The sequence below is a fragment of the Zootoca vivipara genome, chromosome 5 (assembly GCF_965207765.1).
Source record: "Zootoca vivipara chromosome 5, rZooViv2.hap1.1, whole genome shotgun sequence".
Lineage (NCBI taxonomy): Eukaryota > Metazoa > Chordata > Lepidosauria > Squamata > Lacertidae > Zootoca > Zootoca vivipara.
In genome coordinates, this window is record NC_142588.1 from 76,570,854 (window position 1) to 76,592,351 (window position 21,498).

General features: G+C 42.0%; 1 protein-coding gene across 6 annotated transcripts in view; it reads left to right on the plus strand.

The window, feature by feature from the left end:
* Nucleotides 1–21,498, plus strand: part of LEKR1 (leucine, glutamate and lysine rich 1) — a 66,988-nt gene that overhangs the window by 39,913 nt on the left and 5,577 nt on the right. For 4 of the 6 annotated variants that reach the window (XM_060274454.2, XM_060274453.2, XM_088669116.1 and 1 more), the window contains 5 exons: nucleotides 7,995–8,072; nucleotides 8,566–8,769; nucleotides 13,488–13,581; nucleotides 17,211–17,366; nucleotides 20,011–20,310. In XM_060274454.2, coding sequence (XP_060130437.2) covers nucleotides 7,995–8,072; nucleotides 8,566–8,769; nucleotides 13,488–13,581; nucleotides 17,211–17,366; nucleotides 20,011–20,310 — 832 coding nt within the window. The remainder of the gene's footprint in view (nucleotides 1–7,994; nucleotides 8,073–8,565; nucleotides 8,770–13,487; nucleotides 13,582–17,210; nucleotides 17,367–20,010; nucleotides 20,311–21,498) is intronic. The other 2 variants (XM_088669115.1, XM_088669114.1) reach the window with 2 other exon arrangements.

Sequence of the window (21,498 nt, forward strand, 5' to 3'; positions counted from 1 at the left end):
AATGATGAGAAATTTCTCCAAGTTTCCAGCTTTAGAGGGGTTTGAATTGTTATGCTGCTTGCCTGTTTTCATTCCTGACTTAGTGAAAAACCAGCACCACAAATTCAGTGTTTGGTGGTTGCTACAGTAAATGATCACATACTACGTTTAAATTACATTGAGAACATACACTGCAGCACATCACTCATTTGTAATACATGCCTGCCAACTTTTTCCCCAATTTGAAGGCTTTCCCCCCAATCTGAAGTCCCAATCTTCTCTGTTGTTTCACCTATAATTACTGTAAGAAAAGACAAGAAAATTAAGGATAGATTCATATATTCCTCAATATGTGCCTAATTTATACTTCATAACTGAGCACTGAAATAACATTCTGGCTGGCCTTAACCAGGAGACTAGCAGTGCATCCGTTTCTGTGTGCCTGCCACCTTCTGTGGTGCTCTCATAGTCTTCTCTACTCCTGTATCAAATATTGGAGGTGTTGAGTCTGGCATCATATGACACATTTAGCCTCTTGCAATTGCTACTTGACTCTATTCAGCCAGAGACCAGGAGCAGGCCTTGAGCATGCTTTCTCCCTCGCTCCCTACTTCCCTCTAGTTTCCTCCAGGTGAGAGGGAAGTATTGTACTCCAATAAATGCAGCTTTGCATGATGCAGTCACCAGCTTTCTCCTGCTCTGAGAAGAGCTGAGGAGGAAGCGTGCAGTGTGAGCTAGTGGCGGCTGGTGATGTGAGGCAAAGTGTGAAAATCAGCTTCTGAGTGGTACCAAAGGGGAGGCAGCCACGCAGTCTTCTGGTGGTGATTGTGTGACATTTGTAGAAGCAAAGATGGCTCAGTCAGAACTAGCCATCAGGCAGCTTCAGTGCTCAGTGTAGGCTGCTGACACCATGAACCATCTCCCACAGCAAGAGTGAGCCTGTTGAGCACCCAGCGACTGGTGATGTAGACCGGAAAATGGTACTGAGCTGCTGGTGGTGTAAGTTCAAGATCCCCACCCCACCCCTGTCTAACCCTAGGCAAATTCTCAGGAGCCAAGGAATGAATGAATAGGCTCATAGATTTCTTTAAAACAAACAAACAAACCAGTCCAATGTTAAACCCACATAGACATTTTAAACAACAACTACTGCACAATTGCGCTCATTTCACATGCTAGCAAGGTTATGCTTAAAATTCTACAAGGCAGGCTTAGGCAGTATATGGACCGAGAACTCCCAGAAGTGCAAGCTGGATTTCGAAAGGGCAGAGGAACCAGAGACCAAATTGCAAACATGTGCTGGATTGTGGAGGAAGCTAGAGAGTTCCAGAAAAATATCAACTTCTGCTTCATTGACTATGCAAAAGCATTTGACTGTGTGGACCACAGCAAACTATGGCAAATTCTTAAAGAAATGGGAGTGCCTGATCATCTCATCTGTCTCTTGATCATCTCATCTGTGGGACAAGAAGCTACAGTTAGAACTGGATAATGAACAACTGATTGGTTCAAAATTGGGAAAAGAGTACGGCAAGGCTGTATATTGTCTCCCTGCTTATTTAACTTATATGCAGAATTCATCATGTGAAAGGCTGGACTGGATGAATCCCAAGCCGGAATTAAGATTGCCGGAAAAAATATCAACAACCTCAGATATGCTGATGACACAACCTTGATGGAAGAAAGTGAGGAGGAATTAAAGAACCTTTTAATAAGGGTGAAAGAGGAGAGCGCAAAATATGGTCTGAAGCTCAACATCAAGATCATGGCCACTGGACCCATCACCTCCTGGCAAATTGAAGGGGAAGAAATGGAGGCAGTGAAAGATTTTACTTTCTTGGGTTCCATGATCACTGCAGATGGTGACAGCAGTCACGAAATTAAAAGACGCCTGCTTCTTGAGAGAAAAGCTGGACAGCATCTTAAAAAGCAGAGACATCACCTTGCCGACAAAGGTCTGTATAGTTAAAGCTATGGTTTTCCCAGTAGTGATGTATAGAAGTGAGAGCTGGACCATAAAGAAGGCTGATCGCCGAAGAATTGATGCTTTTGAATTATGGTGCTGGAGGAGACTCTTGAGAGTCCCATGGAGTGCAAGAAGATCAAACCTATCCATTCTTAAGGAAATCAGCCCTGAGTGCTCACTGGAAGGACAGATCCTGAAGCCGAGACTCCAATACTTTGGCCACCTCATGAGAAGAGAAGACTCCCTGGAAAAGACCCTGATGTTGAGAAATATGGAGGGCACAAGGAGAAGGGGACGACAGAGGACGAGATGGTTGACAGTGTTCTCGACGCCACCAACATGAGTCTGACCAAACTGCTGGAGGCAGTGGAAGACAGGAGTGCCTGGCATGCTCTGGTCCATGGGGTCACGAAGAGTCGGACACGACTAAACGACTAAACAACAACAACATCATTTTTTTCTCAATAGGAAACACCTTTCACAGTTCAAACAAAAAACCACAGTAAATATTTAAAGCAGTTAATTTTCTGATCTGAATAAAGAAGTACATGTCCAACCAGCCCTGGCAAATGTGGAAGTAACAGTAGTTGTTCTATGTCAGACCAAGTGATGGTTAACAAAGAGATAACTAAGCAATGTGCCCATGTTCTGTGTGCACAGAATCTGGAACATGTTGGAGGGACTTTCTCCGTCTAGTAGGCGGCAGTTATTATCACTCCTCAGCAGACATTTCCAGCAAGAATGATCGCCCAGGGGCCTGGCTCCATTTGGGCGGCATACTTGCTGAGTACAATAAGAAATATCCCTTTTCCTCCTCCTTCATTTTCCAAAGCTCATCTTCCATTCATGCCTTTTGATTTCCATCTGCAAGATAGAACAGAAAGTTTCATTTTATACAACTTCCATAGAAGAGAGGAAAGACTGGCAGCGATTGTCTGTAATTTGAAATTACAGCTCAATCATGGGGTGAGAATGCCCAGTTCCCTTTGTTACTTCATCAGCGGTGCTGCAGAAACACTTTTCCTCTGAAGTGTTGTGTAGTTATTCAATAAATAGTCATTTAAGCAAGCCATCCATGTAAAGACATCGTGGATCGGATCGCACTGATTGCGGCTCTGTAACAAGAACAACCTGGCCAGGAATAAACAAAGCAAGGAAGGATGTGGATTGGTGCCAGCAGGGGGTAGATATCTTGACACATGCCCTTGGGGGCTACAAAATGCCCCTGAGGCTACAGGAACATTTGGAGGGTAAGGGAATTGGGAGGTCTGTTGGTCTTGTCAGCAGAAGAGCCAAGCAAATTTCTCCTGTCTGCTCAAATGAATCCCACTGAACCTGGATCACTAGGGCAGACAGGAGATCCAGGAAACATCTGGTGAAAAGATAAATCCTTGGAGTTTCTATGTAGGCAGGGACTCATGTGCCCGGAGATGGAAGGATCAGCTAGCATGCAACTTCTGAGGCTGTGGGGATGGGGCAGGCCTCCTAAATCTTTCACACTAGAACCCTTGGTGTATTGATTAAACCTTACCACATAAATGTTTCGTTTCTTTATTTGCTTTTCATATACTTCCAATTGATGTGCCTAGCAGAGGCCCTTTTCATCTCTGGTAAGGTGCATGAATAGCGAGGAAGGGCTTTCATTTACCTACCCTGTTTCTCATATTTTAAGACATACCCATAAAATAAGCCATAGCAGGATTTTTAAGCATTCAAGGAATATAAGCCATACCCCGAAAATAAGACATAGTGATAGGCGCAGCAGCAATGCCGGCCGCGGCAGGAGGAGGAGGAAAAAAATAAGACATCCCTTGAAAATAAGCCATAGTGTGTTTTTTTGAGGAAAAAATAAATATAAGACATGTCTTATAATATGAGAAACACGGTAATGTGGACGGTTGAGAGCTGTTCAACAGTGGCACAGTCTCCCTTGGGAGCCTACATACTTTGTGCCCCTTTTTCTACTTTTCTCACTGATTTCATGCAAAAGGATGATCAGTAATGCAGCTTTGCAGGTTCATACAGAAAATGTGCTACGCCACACAAACACACACCAAAAAACAAAATAAAAGATTTTGAAGAGGTGCATGTGCATGCGTGTGTGTGTGCACACACCCACACCCACACAAAATCTATATTATCAACTGCCCACCTGTCCATATATATCACAAATGGCAACTTCAGTCACATCTGAAGCAACCAGGTTGCTTGGAAGAATGGCAACTTGCCCATGGCTAACAGCAGCAAGGTTCCTGAAATATTTATTCTACAAAAACAAGTGTCTCTGTGTGTGGTGTTGTAGTAACAGCAGCAGCACTGAGTTCACTTGAGTTATTTCTGTTTTTACCTTATTCCAAAGTTTATCATGCATTATACTTCCTAGTTTTAGTTTTGGTACTCAGAATTAGGTGCTTTTAGTATATAATTGGGACCCAGGTGGCGTTGTGGGTAAAACCACAGAGTCTAGGGCTTGCTGATCAGAAGGTCGGCGGTTCGAATCCCTGCAACGGGGTGAGCTCCCGTTGTTCGGTCCCAGCTCCTAGCAGTCCGAAAGCATATCAAAGTGCAAGTAGATAAATAGGGACCGCTCCAGAGGGAAGGTAAACGGCGTTTCCGTGTGCTGCTCTGGTTCGCCAGAAGCAGCTTTGTCATGCTGGCCACATGACCCGGAAGCTGTCTGTGGACAAACGCTGGCTCCCTCAGCCTATAGAGCGAGATGAGCGCCGCAACCCCAGAGTCGGACACGACTGGACCTGATGGTCAGGGGCAGTATATAATTACAGTAGTGGCATTCAGACTAAATTAACATCTGTGGTGTCTATGTCATGGATTTACAGCTATAATCTTGAATATTTGAATCATATTACCAAAGAATATCTATACATTTCAAAGGAATGCCTACTGGCAACAGTAACACATAATGATATTAAGTCAAGACATCATTTTTCCATGCCACATGTAATGGCTGTAGAACTTTCTTTTGAACTGAATGCTTGAATTCAGCAATTACATAAATCATTGTGACAGCCTGTTCTGGAAATTATTGACTTGACAAATTTCAAAAGAAATTCTTTAGACTTAAAGGTCTTCTGATATTCTTCAGCAAATATGTTTACTTTCATGTAGCAGTTATTTGACAGTAAGTAGGTATATGAATCATTGGACAGTTGGCTAATTATTTTTTACTTCTGAAAGTAGAATAAAAGGAATGAATGAAAAGGCATTCAAAATTCTGTCTTTTTTTTTAAAGAAACACAAATTAAAAGAATATATATAATTATGTACAGTACATCAGCACCAAAGTAATTAATTTGACAACTGCAGGGGCCAACCAGTATCTTACATACAGTAATAAATTGCAACTACAATAAGCTGATAACTTCATTAGAGTCCAGTAGGCGAGAGTGACTACTTAACCCTTTTTTCTCATGCTGTTAACTATTCAAAATTGAGAAGAAAGCAACAGACACCTGCAGATAGTCAGAGAGTGCTGTTGCACATACCATCTCAAATAAGGGTCAGGTGCCACAAATGTGCCAGTAAGATTCCACCTGATTCTTGTCTGAGTTGCTCTCAGTGCTGAGCCAAGTTTTTGAAACGTATTGCTATACCATTCAGACATCAATTCATGCCTTTATCTGTCCTGACCCAGTTCATGTTGCTGCCTGAAGCAGGTCGTTTTTACCCTGTTGCCAAGTAGCAAGGTTGTACCTGACCATGCTTAGACTACCCATCCCCATTTGCTTCTTGGCTGAACTTCCAATTTGCCTCCAGATCCTGAGTCCTGACAGTTCTGTGGGAAAACAACGGGAGACTGGGAAGGTTTGAAGTCATAGCAAGTGTTTGGGGTTGGCAGAGTGCAGTCTTTATACTCCGAAGGCCCTACCTTAATCTGTAGAAGCCACACTTCTGGTACTGTTGTGCCTTCCTTTCAACCTATATTTCAACAAAGCAGGATGAGGAAATGGCCAGTGAATGTGTTTGCACTATTTATCACAAAGTGTAGATAAGGGGGGTGGGGAGTTGAAATTTGGCATAGATGTGAAAAGCAAAAGTACAAAAACGAACAATGTGGAAATAGAAATTGTAAACAAAACCTGTCTAATGCAGAGACTTCAACTGACTAATAATAATAATAATAATAATAATAATGCCCCACCCATCTGACTGGGTTTCCCCAGCCATTCTGAGTGGCTCACAGCATATATCAGAACATACTAAAACATCAAGCATTCAAAACTTCCCAATAATGTATCCACAGCATGTTGCCGTTGCTGATATTTATATTTATACCCTGCCCATGTGGCTGGGTTATGAGTATGAAAGAAAAACCCAGCACAATACATGAGAGGTTCTAAATAATCTTCCGTGGAGTTCTATGAGTACTTGGAATGGCAGACATGTTTCACTTTGGTCAGCCTTAGTCAGTGGCGTGTACAGTGGTTCCTTATGCATGAGTTGAGCTGTTTCCAAATATTGCTTATATAGTAGCCCCAGCAATACACAGCAGGTATTTGCCTTGTCCAAGTTATGCATTTCCTACTGGGCTTATGCTTAAAAGTGATGTAATGCTTCTGCAATATGCCTGGATGTTTAGTTAATGAGACGTTTGTTAAGTACAAAATCTAAACAATCAATTGGTCACAGTACAAGCCCCACATCTTTATACAAATGCAGAGTTTTCTGATGCCAAGATGTGACTTCTCTCTCTTTCTGGATGATTGGATTAATCCTTGAGTCCTCATTCTGCCTTACCTGTCAGAAACGATGCCAGGTCTGGTATAGTTTTTTGTGACATCAAGTCACAAAAGTCAAGTATTCATTATTCTGAGCCATCCTGATTTAAATCAGTCCAGGCAAAGAAGAGCTCTATGCAAATCCTTCACCCCACTCCCTAACCCCACTCTGGGGTTCTAGCACTCATCTTCCTCTATACGCCAAGGGAGCCAGCGTTCGTCTGCAGACAGCTTCCGGGTCATGTGGCCAGCATGACTAAGCCGCTTCTGGCAAACCAGAGCAGCGCACAGAAACACCGTTTACCTTTCCACTGGAGTGGTACCTATTTATCTACTTGCACTTTGACGTGCTTTCAAACTGCTAGGTGGGCAGGAACTGGGACTGAACAACAGGAGCTCACCCCGTCGTGGGGATTCGAACCGCCGACCGTCTGATCGGCAAGCCCTAGGCTCAGTGGTTTAAACCACAGTGCCACTACTGCATCATAAAGAATTCATCAAAAATTTGATATAATAATAATAATAATTTTTTGTTTATACCCCACCCATCTTTACCCACTTTCTACTTGCCCTTTATTTCAGATTCTCATTTCCTCATCCTTTTTTTCAGCTCCTCTTGTTGTTTAGTTGTTTAGTCACGTCTAGGTTTGTCATTGTGTTTCCTCCCAAGAAGCAGGCGTCTTTTAATTTCGTGACTGCTGTCACCATCTGCAGTGATCATGGAACCCAAGAAAGTAAAATCTCTCACTGCCCCCATTTCTTCCCCTTCTATTTGCCAGGAGGTGATGGGACCAGTGGCCATGATCTTAGTTTTTTTGATGTTGAGCTTCAGACCATATTTTGTGCTCTCCTCTTTCACCCTCATTAAAAGGTTCTTTAATTCCTTCTCACTTTCTGCCATCAAGGTTGTGTCATCAGCATATCTGAGGTTGTTGATATTTCTTCCAGCAATCTTAATTCTGGCTTGGGATTCGTCCAGTCCAGCCTTTCAGCTCCTACTAAGTGACATAGTACACTTACTTTGTACACTTCCTTTGTAACTTTTAGCCAAAAGGGTATCCAAAACAGGCCACGGCCATGCAAAAAACATCAACTCCTATGATAAGTACCTCTCCTGACTCTGTCCTAATACTTTATCTGAATTTTTGGATATGGAGGAAAATTGCCCGTAATATCATTCAGGGTTCTGATAATTTGGAGCATCAGCAAGGAAATGTCGTCACGGCATAAACGGAAGGGATGTGTGGATGTGTTAACAATGGCCTTCAAAGTCAAAGGCAAGTAGATTTATAATACTAAATTTTATTTTCTAGAAAGAAGTCAAAAGAAGTTGAAGACTATCAAAGTGAACTCCAGAAACTGACATCTGAAATTGGAGCATCCACATCTCAGTATGAGTCAGAATTTATTACAACTGTATGCAGATGCTGCTCTGAAATGTGGAAAATCAAATTATTCTATTCACATGATGGTTTTACTGGCGTTTTTCATTTAGCTGAGTTTTTCTCCTCTTTTGCTTTGTGCTAATTTTCTGTTTTTTATTCTCATATCTCCTTTTCTTCCCCAAGCCTTTTATGCTAAACTCCCTTTCCCCTCATCAATTTCTGTAAAACATTTAGATTTTTAGGGCACAGAATTATTAACAACAAATGATGACAATAATAATAATGTATCATGCTCTCTTTCATGTGCTTTTTCATATACAGTATTTTATCAGTACACAGTCTGTTCACACTGACTTAACTACACTGGTATAATGCAGAAGAGTTATTTGCATAGTGTTTGCATTTACTGTAAGGGCCATGTCAGAATACATTTTATATATGCTTACCGACTGCTTCGGTTATGACATGCGGTCTCCCCCCCCCTTTTTTTTGCATTTAGGTTTGCTAATATCCTGAAAGAGCGAGAACAATCTTTGCTTGCCTGCCAACAAGCATCTGGACGTTTACAGGAAGAAGTGATTGAGAAAGAGAGGCAAGAAGAAGAGCTAAAAAAACGCACCGGCCATTTGGAGAGCGACCTGGAAACAATTAAGAGTCTTCTCAAGCAGCGAGAGGAAGAAGTGGTAATGCTTAGGCAAGAAAGGTAATCAGAAATGACTTGCCATGCATAGCGTTACAGGACAGGATATTCTGCCTAGATTTTCTTTCTGAGAATATCGTCGAACTGAAAGTCCCCTACAAGTTGACTCTTCACAGTCCTCCACACCCAAAATAAATCATTACAGAGCACAGCATATTAACTGTGCACTGAACTAATAATATTTTAAATAATAAGCGGGGGGGGGGGGAATATTTTTAGGACAACACTATTCCCGTTGAACGCAGTAAGGCTTAATCTCTAGTGAGTGTGTTTAGGATTTCAGCCTTAACTGCATAGGATTAGAACAGAAATACTGGCCCCAATCTAAAAGAAATTAATCATGTTTAAATCCCATTTAAGTCATCAGGAGAACTTTGCAACAGCTAACAAACCCTGTTTGCATGATGTGAACTGCCCTGAGATCTACCAACGAAGGGCAACGTACACATTTAATATAAATAAATAAATTTGTTTCCAGGGGTAAATCATGACTGGTTTCCTCTGGATTGGGGTGCAGTAGATATAGTACTTAAAATGTCTCAGATGCTTCACATACTACTACCACCACCACCACTTAGCAGCCATCTGTGTGGAGGGAGAATTCACATCTTTACAAGTGTCCTGAGAGATAGCTTAATTGGTAGCGCATGAGACTCTTAATCTCAGGGTCGTGGGTTCGAGCCCCGTGTTGGCCGAAAGTTTCCTGCATCGCAGGGGGTTGGACCAGATGATCCTGGTGGTCCCTTCCAACTCTGCAATTCTATTAGTCTATTGTTCTATAAGTGGAAGGCCTGCACTGCCCCCTGCCTTCCACCAGCATCTGAAAGTGAGGATGCGGGGCCCCAACCCCCTTAGTTGCTACCGGTAGCTGCTCAGCAGCAATGGCTATTTCCTGCCCTCCACAACCACCCTCCATGATCACTGCTGACACCCCTGGGAGATGATTCAGTAATATTAGCCACATGTTCCTAATAGGGACCTAATAGCTTATCTCAACCAACCTAGTGCGTTCAAGGCTAACTTGATGTTTGAATGATGCAGTAGTTCACATCAATCACAGCCATCACATCAGATCAGTTCTCAGCTATGGCATATCTGTTTCAGTGATGACATTCACGTATAACAATTATGTTCATCTCTTTTTATGTATACTATATTTTTAAAGAGCGTGTAAAATTGTTCCCTGCCTGTTTCTCTAAGCATGCTATCCTATAAGCAATTTTTTTCTGGTGCTTCTTCAAATAATGCTTGCAATGAAAAGACATAAGAGCATAAGGAGAACCTTACTAGATCAAACCAAAGAACCCACCTAGTTTAGCATCCTCTTCTCGCACTGGCCAGTGACATGCCTATGGGAAGCCTACAAGTGAGACACGAGGGCAAGAGCACTCTCTCCACTTGAGATTCCCAGCAAGTGATGAAGAACTTAAGCACCAAGAGCTGTAGTCGGTGCTAGTCCTACTCAGAGTAGACCCTTTGAAATGAATGAGCTTGACTTTAGTTTCATTAATTTCAATGGGTCTTCTCTGAGTAGGGCTAGCATTGGCTACAACCCCAGGGTTAGTAGCTAGGGATAGCCATGTTCTCCATTAATTTGTCTAATCCTGAACCATCCTGAATCTATTATCCTCAGTAGTGTAGTATCATTTATACAGCAGGTGTTTTCATTTTCATAAGAGTGCAAGCAAATAATTATAATTGTCTAGTAAACATCTCATTTCTGCAGAACTCTTGTGGGATAACCTTTCCCCTCCCCGAGCTGCATGTTTTCAAGTTATTGCTCCCAATCTACAATACTATGGGATGCGTGGGGATTTGAACCACAGAGTTGAAAGGAACCTCAAAGGTCAACTATTCCAACCTCCTGCTGATGCAGGAATTCTGCCACTATGACATCCATGATCGTTGACCATCCAGTCTCTGCTTAAAACAGGGGTGGAGAATCTCCAGCTCACAAGTCAATCCTGGCTCTCCAGTGGGTCCAGTTTGGTTTGCCATGCCATTTCCCCCAAGCAATAGCCACCTGCCCATCAGGTGACATCATTGGCAATGTCAGCTGATAGGTAGAAGGACAGGATTTAATCATGCATTTGCTGCACTGCCCTTTTCCCAGCATAGAACACGATTGTGCAGCCTTGGCAAGAGGATTTAATCACCTCCTGTCAGCTGATGAGTGGAGATTAAAGATCAAAGTGAGATGGGGGGGGTTTGAAAGAGAAGGGTGGAGACTCACAAAGTCTTTTACAAACCACTTCCCACTTCTGAGAGCTGAGCAAATGGAATTTAGACAAGTGGGTGAAGTCAGATCCTGATAAACAATGTGGTCTTTGGAGCCAAAATGGCTTGCCACCCTTGGCCTAAAATCTCTAGCTAAGAAGAGTCCACCATCTTCTAAGGCAGACTCTTCCACTGAAGCTGAGATTGGTTTATTTCCTCCATGAGAAAATACCCATGGAGCATATGTGTGCATTTTGCAAAGCTTTCGACATAATTCTCTGCATGCATTCTTCGGAGGGAAACCATTAACAGTGAAATTGGCCCATAGTGGTGGTGGTTAATTTAACTACATTACCTAAGATGTGAATTCTGCAGACTGATTCAACATCTACTGGCAATGGGTTTTGGATAGGCTCTTAAAGGTATCCAAGCTCCCCCATAGCTGCCTTATACTGAGTCAGACCATTGGTCTGTCTAGCTCAGCACTGCCGACACTAACTGGCAGTGGCTGCCAGTTTTACAAGATCTATAAAATTTTCAAACTGTGCCCCAGTGAAATAACATTACCAATTTATTCAGTACAGTAGCCCCAGTAATACCATGTTTCTGCTCCGTAAAGTGGAAACACAATGTGGATTACATTAGACATGGAATGGGGTTGAAATTCAGCCAAGACAAGATGTCTGGAGATATGTGAGCTCATCTTCCATTGTTTCTTAAAGTTTAAAAGCAGCAGTGAGGAGGGGAGGATTTCAGCCTGGAACTACAGTGCTGGGGAAGTGGGGCTTAACCCTTCTTCTGTGTCATGTTCCCAATCTATAGTGGGCAGCCCATTTGCCTCCTAGGGATAATATTCAGCTACTTGTGTGGGATATGCATATATTTTTTCTCCTGTGGGGCAAATACCTTGGGTAGGGATGACAAGAATGGTGCAGAGAAAAGGATTAACTTCTTCTCTCAGTGTCAGGGCCCCAATCCAATTGTGCTGTTTCAAAACCACCACAATGTCTATCATGTAGTTTGACCCTTAGTCTTTCTCTTCCAAATACATGGTCTGTCAAGAGGCCCAACAAACTTTGGATTCTGTAGCCCAGCAGTCGCTGAGCAGATGTCATTTTGCAGCCTTTCCAAGTGGTGTACGCATTCTGTTGTTTGTTGGAACACGTAGCCCCACTTAATTCACACAGTTCAGTGGAAGTTTCATATATGTATAAATCCCACCACTGGGTGACTAATAATGTCACCGCATGAAAAATTAAAGTTGCAGGCGAAATTTTGAATGAGTGGGCTCTTACTTCTTTCAGAACAGTGCAGTAGTAACGGAAATTAGGAGTCCAGCAAGTACACGTTCTTGCTTCACAAGAGAAGCTGCCCTTGCTAAACTTCTCCACAGCAGACCTTCATAAGCTAGCAAACCATTATTTATTTGTATAGTTAATTGAATAAAGTTTCACCGGCTGGGAAAGAAATGCTAGGATTGTTCTTTCCCCCTGCAATGTTCATTTCCCCATCTTCTTACAAAGAGGCATTTAACAGAAACAGATATGAGTAGATTGCAACCCAGATCTATCAGCAATCACAACATACCCACCTCTGCCCTGTGGCACCAACCAAGGGCTCTGATACATTCACAGTTCTTCATGTAAGGAGGAGCTGGTGCTTTCTCTTAACACTGCAAAAATCCACAGACCTTCTTGCACAGAGCTCTGTGTACTCAGAGGAATCCTGCAGAGCATCTATCGGGCATCGTTTCAAGCAATGAGATTTTAATTAGAACAAGTGTTCCCAGCCCCTGCCAGCTTCCTTTAAATCAAGGAAAATCTTTTTCCAGGGCAACACACCCAGAATACTCTGCAGGTCACAGAGTGATCTCACTTTTAAGTCTGGGGATCAGCTGGCTATCAGAATCATTTCCTTCTTCCCATAGTAGAAGCTGCTTTTCTGGGAGATAGTTGAGTGGAATATAAATTGTACCCATAACACCAACAGCTCCCAACTAATTGGGGCTGGGCATGTTAGTACTTGCTTTGACCTCTGTGCCCAAAATGGACTGGGAATGATAAGAGCCTTGAAATCATGGCTGAGGCCTTTGCATGTGGCCCATAAGGCTGTTTTTGTGAAGCCCTGCCCACCTTGCCGACAACTGATGCCATAAATGTCCATATTTATCCAATCATATGAATTGAAAATTATTTCAGGTGCAGAGAAATATTTTACACCAATGTATTCACAAGATCACACATCAGTAATATTACAAATACAGTGCAGTTCTTGAGAGAGTTGGAGTCAACTACATCAATATTTTGAATTATAGTGTGAAGCATACATCGGCTCTGACTAGATTTCTGGGCCCATTGCAGTAATAGCAAACAAAATTAATTAGAAAGAGAGAGCATGTGTTGTAGTTGAATGGTGAGAGAGAAGGTAAAACTCATAAGCTAGAGCTGGTTTCCGTCCCTCTTTCAATAGAAACACTGGTATTCATGGATATTTGTCATGTTTAGGGAGTCTCTGCTGATTTCCCATCGGAGCAGAATGGAGCAACTGCAGGAAACCTTGAGGCAGAAGGAGCTGAAGGAAAAGAACTGGCAGGAAAAGGTAATTCTGGATTTCCAGTGTCACATTTATTTGTTTTCTCTAACTTTAGTCAGTTGCCCGACACTCATTTCCTAACAGCTTCTGTTCAGCTACGCTTTCATATTTTTTCACCCAAAATTAAGGTTACTCTACAAAAAAATTACTGATTTATTTATTTAAAATGTTTATTCCAATGTACAGCTCTACAGAAACACAGGGCAGCGTATGGCATTTTAAAAAACACAGTGAATGTAAAGCAGGAAAGGCAGGGTTTAGGGTTTCTGCTTAAAGACCCAATGCTATAAAACGCATGACTTATTGTAAAATATCCAGCCATTATTCTGCTGCCATTTTGTGTGTTCATCACCGTATTTGACGCAAAAGGCAACATTTGTCTGGGAATGTGAGCTAGGATCCCTCAGCTGAGACGAAACATATCTCAGACCCTCTCTGTATCAGCCTTTGCCAGCCTGGTGCCCTCAGGTGTGGTGGGGGTTGTAGTAAAAAAAAATCTGCATGGCAACAGGCTGGCAAACGCAGCTCTGTACATTAGCGTGGGACCTCCTGAAAATAGTAATGCCCAACTTTCCTCCAGTTCCTAATCTAATACAAGCAGAACTATGTCACCTATTGTTTGTTTGTTTAAGGTATTTTTATATTGCTTAATTACTGAAGTATCTAAGTGGCGAGTCTCCTTTTGAACTCTTTGTCATGGTGAAGAATCTGCTGTTATCTCCTCCACTTCTTGCACACCACATTGCTTCTTCTTGCAATAAACATCAGACATGCTGATATGCTGCTTTTTAAAACCCTCTTTGAGCAGTTCACAAATGCATCACTTGATTACTTGCAGTTGAATGTGTGAACTTACTCCACTGATTGCCATCGGGGTTTTTGGGCAGGTTCTTTCTGTGGTGCCTCATTTTCATGATTATAACAAACATATAATGGCTCATCTACAGACTTGATTATGTGAATAAGTCCCATATTAGACAGCTGTTCTCTGTCTTCTATTCAGGTGTCTGGGCTGAGGGAGCTGCAATCTTTTGTTTCAAACAACTTCCTCAAAAGTCTACTTATGTTCTTTACTCATGATTGGTCATTAAACCCCAAGCTTTCTATGCCAGGCTCTTAATGTTCACATCTTTTATCCCAGTAGGCACAGGTTATACACATTCATCATAATTTTAGGCTTTTATTAATAAATATATCAAGCTGTCCTAAACAACTTAATTTCTCACATATAGGATATAATTTTAGCATGAGGTCACTCTGTTTGCACCATCAGAATTTGTTGTGCAGCTTGACATTTAAAATGGATAAAGAACTAACAGAAATAAGAGACAGCACTTAGATTTGCTAGCCTGCATTAAAATGTGCTGAATGTCAAGTGTTCTGAAAATGCTCTCATCAGACCAAAGAGATGTTGCTGTATTTTTCTTGGGTCATTGTGCCATTACATAGGCATAATGTGTTCCCTTTAATATTTTTTAAAAAAATCAATCCACATGTTTTGTTAAATGGGAAAAAATATCTTTTAAAAATTAAGTTGCTTCAAGTGGTGTTTTGGCATTTAATGCATGGAGTTATAAAAATGCTCTGCAAGTAGAAGAAATCAATTGTTGCTATGCAACTTGAACAAGATAATTGAGAAATGTCTTTCAGAATCCTCATTATTATGATGGGTATTAGTTACCCTGATTTCAGGTGTTTGCTAAATGGGAAACATTTTCATCCTGAGAGTAGTTTCCAGTGATATGTCAATACTGCCAGTCAACTTTCATTTCAGCCCCCTGTTGGTAATGTTTTAAGTGTGCTTCAGCCACTTCCCTGACCTGCACATGCAACATATAATAAGCACTTGTGCTGCACTTCATCAGTGATGAGGTCCACTTCTTTACCAGCACAGAGGTGATGTCCTGATAGGAAAAACACAATTATCCTGATTTGTAAGAAGAAGTGTACACAGAATGAGTGGTGCCCACACATTTCACAGGGTTAAAAAGCCCGATCTGGGAGCTGAGCCTGTGCTCCCCTCTTTCCCCAAAGAGATGCCCAGCAGTACTCAATATGACTGGGGTTGGGGTTCTCTCTAGGTTGGGCTTCAGCCCAGCAAAACGAGCATAGCAGAGGGCAAAGGCACAATTAAAAGGCACCGAGTACAAGCCCTGCCTGCCAAGGAACTATTGAAGGTGCATTGAAAGACTCCTGGTAGTCCTTTGCCACCATGTTCCTTTTCACCCGTGTCTTCAACTTGCCCCACATTTGACATTATATCAAGTGTGGGGAACGTGGGTATGGCTTGCACCAAACTGCCTTGTGGGCCGAATCCGTACAGCTGCCAGGTTGAAAGGCTAGAGCTTCCTCACTGCTTGTCTGTGCCAAGAAATGTTTGACATTTCTTGTAAATGTTCGTGAAATTCTCATAATGAGAGCTTGAGAGTGTGCCAAGGTGTGAATCTCTGATTAGAAAGCTGCAATAACGAGACCATCCTTTTGTGTGGGCTCCAGTCATTCTGCTAATTTGCCTTTGAGATATAATCGAAATAATGCTTTTCAGAGCAAGCAAGAGTTCTGGGTGTGCTCTCACTTCCTTGAGCAGTGAGAAATTCCTGAGGTTACGTTACAGAGCTTAGGTTCTGTTGGCAGAGAGGGGGAAAGAATAGTGGGGACTATTTTCACCTATGCAAATGGAAGCAAAGAGACATGTTTAACAGTTTTTAAGATTTCCAGAAAGAGCCCGTACTTCACCTTCCACAGACAAATGTCCCATCATTCCCTCTCCCCAAATTTGTTCTTCAGACTGGCTTCAAGCTGTTTCTTTGCATTGCCTTCTAGCTCTGAGAGGTGTTGCATTTTGGAGGCGAGAGTCATCGGAGAAGAAATCCCTGAACCCTTTAGGCAAAATCATTGTGTTAATGATTCACTCTTAGCAATACAACCTATATTCAAATCATTCAAAACAATATGTTGGCATGCACTTAAGTTCTATTGAAAACAATTGGAATGGAGCTTAGACTGCAGTCCTATGTACACTAACTGGAATTGAACATCATCAAGCAGGGAGGTACTTGTTTCCAAGTAAACATGCAGCTATACCCTTGACCGAAGAACGGTACACTCCTTCTATCTGGGAAGGTCGTCCTCTTCCACCGAGCGCGCAGCTTCGGGAGGGACGCACATGGAGCGGTGAGGGAGGGAGGGGACACCCGCCTAGCCAGCCAGATCAGCCGAATCAACCCTGGCGATCAATGGGGTGACAGATGTCGCATCTAGATCACCCTCACATCCAAGTAAACGTGCATAAGATTAGCTGGCTGTGTGAAGTTTAGAGACCAGTGGTGCATCAGGCACTTAAGGTGGCAACAACAGCCATCTATATCTCTTTGAAGCCTTTAAATGTGTGTGTGCATACAATATTTCTGATAGCTTTTATATTTCTCTGTAAGTAACATTATATATATATATTATGGTTTTGCATGCTTTGTATATTTCATACTAATGAAAATTTATAGATATAAATATATATACAGGCCGTTCATCTTGATGAACATAATTTTTTACCACCACCTTTTTTTCTGAATTGGGTGCCTGGGCGTTCATTGTAAAACAAGACATGAGTACTGACACCCAGGTTTTTCGCTTTCTAGATCAAAGCTGATAGAGCAAAGGAACAAGCTCATCACAAAGAGGAGATTCTCAGCCTCAAAGAGGAAGCCAGAATGGAACTAGAAATTGAGAAACAAAAGCATCAGGAATTGATTGCAAAATATCAGAAAGATCACGGTGACCAGCTACACCTTAAGGTTTTAGCAACTAAAAATAAACTGCATTGGGATTTTGACAAATGCACCAGGCAGAGGGAATTCACTTAATTTTATCATGTAGATCATATGATACCATGGGACTGTCAGACACAGTCAGGGTGTTAGACACAGACAGAGTCACGGTCTAGGTTTTGAAGATTTAGAGCTGACATCAATAAACAATCCCAAAATCAATAGTTATTGTTGACATGGGCAAGCAGCAAAAGAGTGTTTTAGTTACAGCATGTTGCTCAAACTGGACTTGTTTATACAGTCAAGACGCCCAGATTGTCATTTCTGAGTTGCAATTCTGTCTACAAAATTTGAGGAATCCCTGGGAGTTTCAGGCACACCCCTTTGCGACTCCCTTCGGTCTTTTACAGATCACAATGTTCTTCTGTGTGACTGTGAAATCCATCAATCAGAGGCAGCAGCTCTGCCATTAAACACATTTATCCCACTTCAGAAAAGAAATGAGTTAGGAACCCTCTTTCCATTCATTTTACTTCTTGAGCTCTGGCCCTTGAGGCTGATACTTCAAAGAGCCTGAAGTGATTTCCATGGTGGCTGTCCCAGGAAAACTGATCATGTAAACAGGGAAATTCTCACATCTCTTATGTGCTTGAAGTAAATTCTGATTATCAAATGATAAAAGAATGTGCAATCAAGCTAATGCAGTGTTACATTTTGGTATAAGCCCCAAATTCCTAACCCGATTGTTTATTTAATTGCTCTGGCTTCTCCAGTTTTGCGGGAGGTGGGGGAAAGCAAATTCTTCACTTTTTTGTGAGGAAGGGGTGTGTCTTACCTTTTGTATGCAAGGTGGCTAAGTAAGACCGGAATAGTAAAGGAAGCTGAGAAGCCATTGGCAGCCACCTCTGTAGAGGGGAACAGCAACTAACTTCTCTCACAGCCCCCGCCATGCCTTTGTGGAGCACTGCAGCTCACTTGGCAAGGATCACCTCAGAATTTCTGGATTTGAGAAGCAGGATCTGCTTTGGAGACCTTGTCATTTGTTAAGATCAGACTAGCAGTCCCCGGGAACAGGACCTTTTCATTGGACAGGCTCCATTATGGTACTGCCTCCCTGAGAAAATCCAGCAGCTAACATCCCCACCTCACACACAGAGTCTTCAGACATGTCACAAAGGCTTGCTTGCTTGCTTGCTTGCTTGCTTGTTCTGCAAGGCTTTCTATGAGCAAAACTTTCTATCTCAATTCTGACTTCTGGATACTTAAAACTTTTCTACTACGTTATTTATGGATCCTTTTAGTTCTTTGCCGTTTATTTGTTTATTGGAAAGCAAAGTAAATTAATGAATAAAATATATAACATAATAAATATTCCTTGTTCATTCATTTTTGATCTGTCCTTGATCTAGTGCAGTTTACTCTCTCTCTCTCTCTCGTCCTATTGCAGTAATACACTTACATAAAGAACAGGTGTGCCCACACAACTGTTTATCGTGGATTTGGATTTAAACAGATATTATATATGTATATAGTTCTAATTCTGTCATGGTTTAATTGTTTTTAATTATTATTATTTTCTATGGGTTTTTTTGCAATTCTTGTTTCCATCTTTAAGCCACCTTGAGTCCCATTAGGAAAAAGGTGAGGCAATAATAATAATAATGCATATTTTTGGCATCTTCCACAAAACATCATCCTCATCACGATGCTGTCCCGTGTCCCCACTTTAAACCAGATATGTCATTCTGCTTTTCCTTTCAACATCTAGTTCTTTTTCTGAAAAATAAATCCTGATTAAATGGGAAAATAATACTTGATGGCATTTTAAGGAAGACAATATTGTGTGGGTCCATGGTGTAAAATGTGCATGCATCAAGTCCACAATAAACTGGAAACAACCTGCCCCTTTTTATTTTTTTTATAATAAATTTTTATTAATTTTGTAAAATAAACACAGAAGATACATAATCATAATCAACCACCCTCTTCCACCCCCCCCATGAGCCCCCTCCTGCCACAAGAGAGATCCATGTGGGGCGAATAGTTGAAGGCGGACCATTTTATAACTGGGTTTCTCCCCCCCTCCCCCCCCAGAGCCCACTCCTGCCACCAGTGGGCCTCGGGATAACAAGGGAAGATAGGGCTGGGTGTCCGCCCAGCTAATTTCCATACAGTTCTTACCAAAAAAAATTAAAAAGAAAAAGAAGAAAAAAGAAAAGGAAAAAGGAAAAACGATTCATAAATTCAATCCTTAATTACTTAACATTGTTTTGGTGACTTCCCCAAATCTCTCCCTCTTGATTTTCATAATTTCTCATCATTATTCACAGCAGTTTCATTATTAAAATTTCAAATCAAACTTTTTACACATAAATTCGAACAGCTAATCATTATCTTTACACTTTACCTCTTATTTTAACTCACGTAACATACATCTTCTCCCACCCCCCTGTCCCACAGAACCCCTCCTGACAACCCACCCCTTTTTAAAGGAAAAAGGCCACACATTTTATCTGAACTATTGTTAGCACTACTGATTTATGAAGTGATGATTTCACATCTTTCTCCATCTTTCGAAACCTCACTTAACCCTATTGAAAATGTGATTAACCAAAGGGGTGCTTTGCCGTCACGCCTTGCAAACCAATGAATGTCATTATTTGTCCTTCAGATACCTGCATTGATATCCAGTGCCACTAATAGCCTGAAGATGGAAGTGGGCACCCTTGAAAAGAAGCTCTGTGAAGCCCAGATCAAGCTGACAGAGAAGCACCGAGAGAGAGAGGAGGAATGGCAAAGTTTAAAAAAACAAGTTGCTGTGCTTGAGCTCCAGCTGCAGGAGGAACAGAGTGCCCGTCATTCAGTGACAGAAGACATGAGAGAAGAAATAAAGAAGAAAACTTATGAGCTGGAAAAACTGACTCAAGAGCAGACGCAGTTGATTCAGAAAATGAATCAGGTTCAAGAGGAGGTATGAGTTCAACCAGGGTTCACAATTTAATCTCTCATCTCTCAAGTCCTTTTTACACCTTGTCTTGGTGGAGCCCTAACCATCCCAGTCCAACAAACTAGGGAACAAGTTGTGTGCCTGCACAGTCTTCCCCAACCTTTCCCTCCTCTCTTGTGTTCCTTCCTGGTTGCTTAATGTGTACGTTGTCGTCCATGACATCAGAGCCAAAAACTAGAATATCTAACCAAGATCAACTTGCGTTTTGATGTCCGGGTATGTAGGAGTCTTTCAAAACAGAGTTTCTCGGTTTGGACATCATGAGAAACTGTGTTAAGAAATAAGGAAGTGTTCAGTTAAGACACAATGGAAGAGATGGAGGGAGCTTGTTCCTGGTTGAACAAACAGTGGTTTGTTGGGTTAGGATTGTTAAGACCATTATGTTGAACATGTGGAAGAGGGGATTAGGGTTGCACATACTGACCTGGCTCCCAAATTCTACACGCTCATTTGACTGTCTGCATCAGTGTAGTAGGGTGCTTAAGAAACCTGCTTTCCCAGAAAGCCCTACATGTATACCATAGTAAATACGTAAGTTATTTTCTGGGAGGAGCGCAGAGAGAAGAAATCCCATGGTGCATCTACAGCAGTACAACCAGATGCCTTCATCTGCCCTAGCTACAACAAAACATGTCTCACGCATATTGGTCTCTACAGCCACAGCAGACACTGTACCTTCCAACAGTTTGTTTTCACCCACAAAGGCGCACTTCTCCATTATCTCCCAAGACAGATGGATGCCAACCAAGTTCTTTGCAGAGAGGCACAAGGAGGTCTAGAGCAGGGACACTGCACAGTGCTGCTCACTTTCATATGTTCAGAGCAACATGCAAAAAGGTATCATTGCTCAGCGCTTGAAAGCATCCCTAGTTGTCTGAACAGAACTGGCTCCACTGATAAGTGTCATGAAAGGCGAAACAAAATTTTTGGAAGAGGTACATCTTTGTGTAGCAACATCAGTCCCAAATGAGTGTAGTCTGGCCCTAGGGTGAAGGCATCCTTGTGGTAGCAGTAGTCTGTGCAGCAGATTGACCAAGGTTGTCTCACTCTGCGCATGACCCTCAACAGAAGCTGTGTCCACATTTCTCCCCCCCTCCCGCTTCTCTTCCAACAAAGTGCACATATCCTTATGAAGTCTCCAGGGAGTTCTCT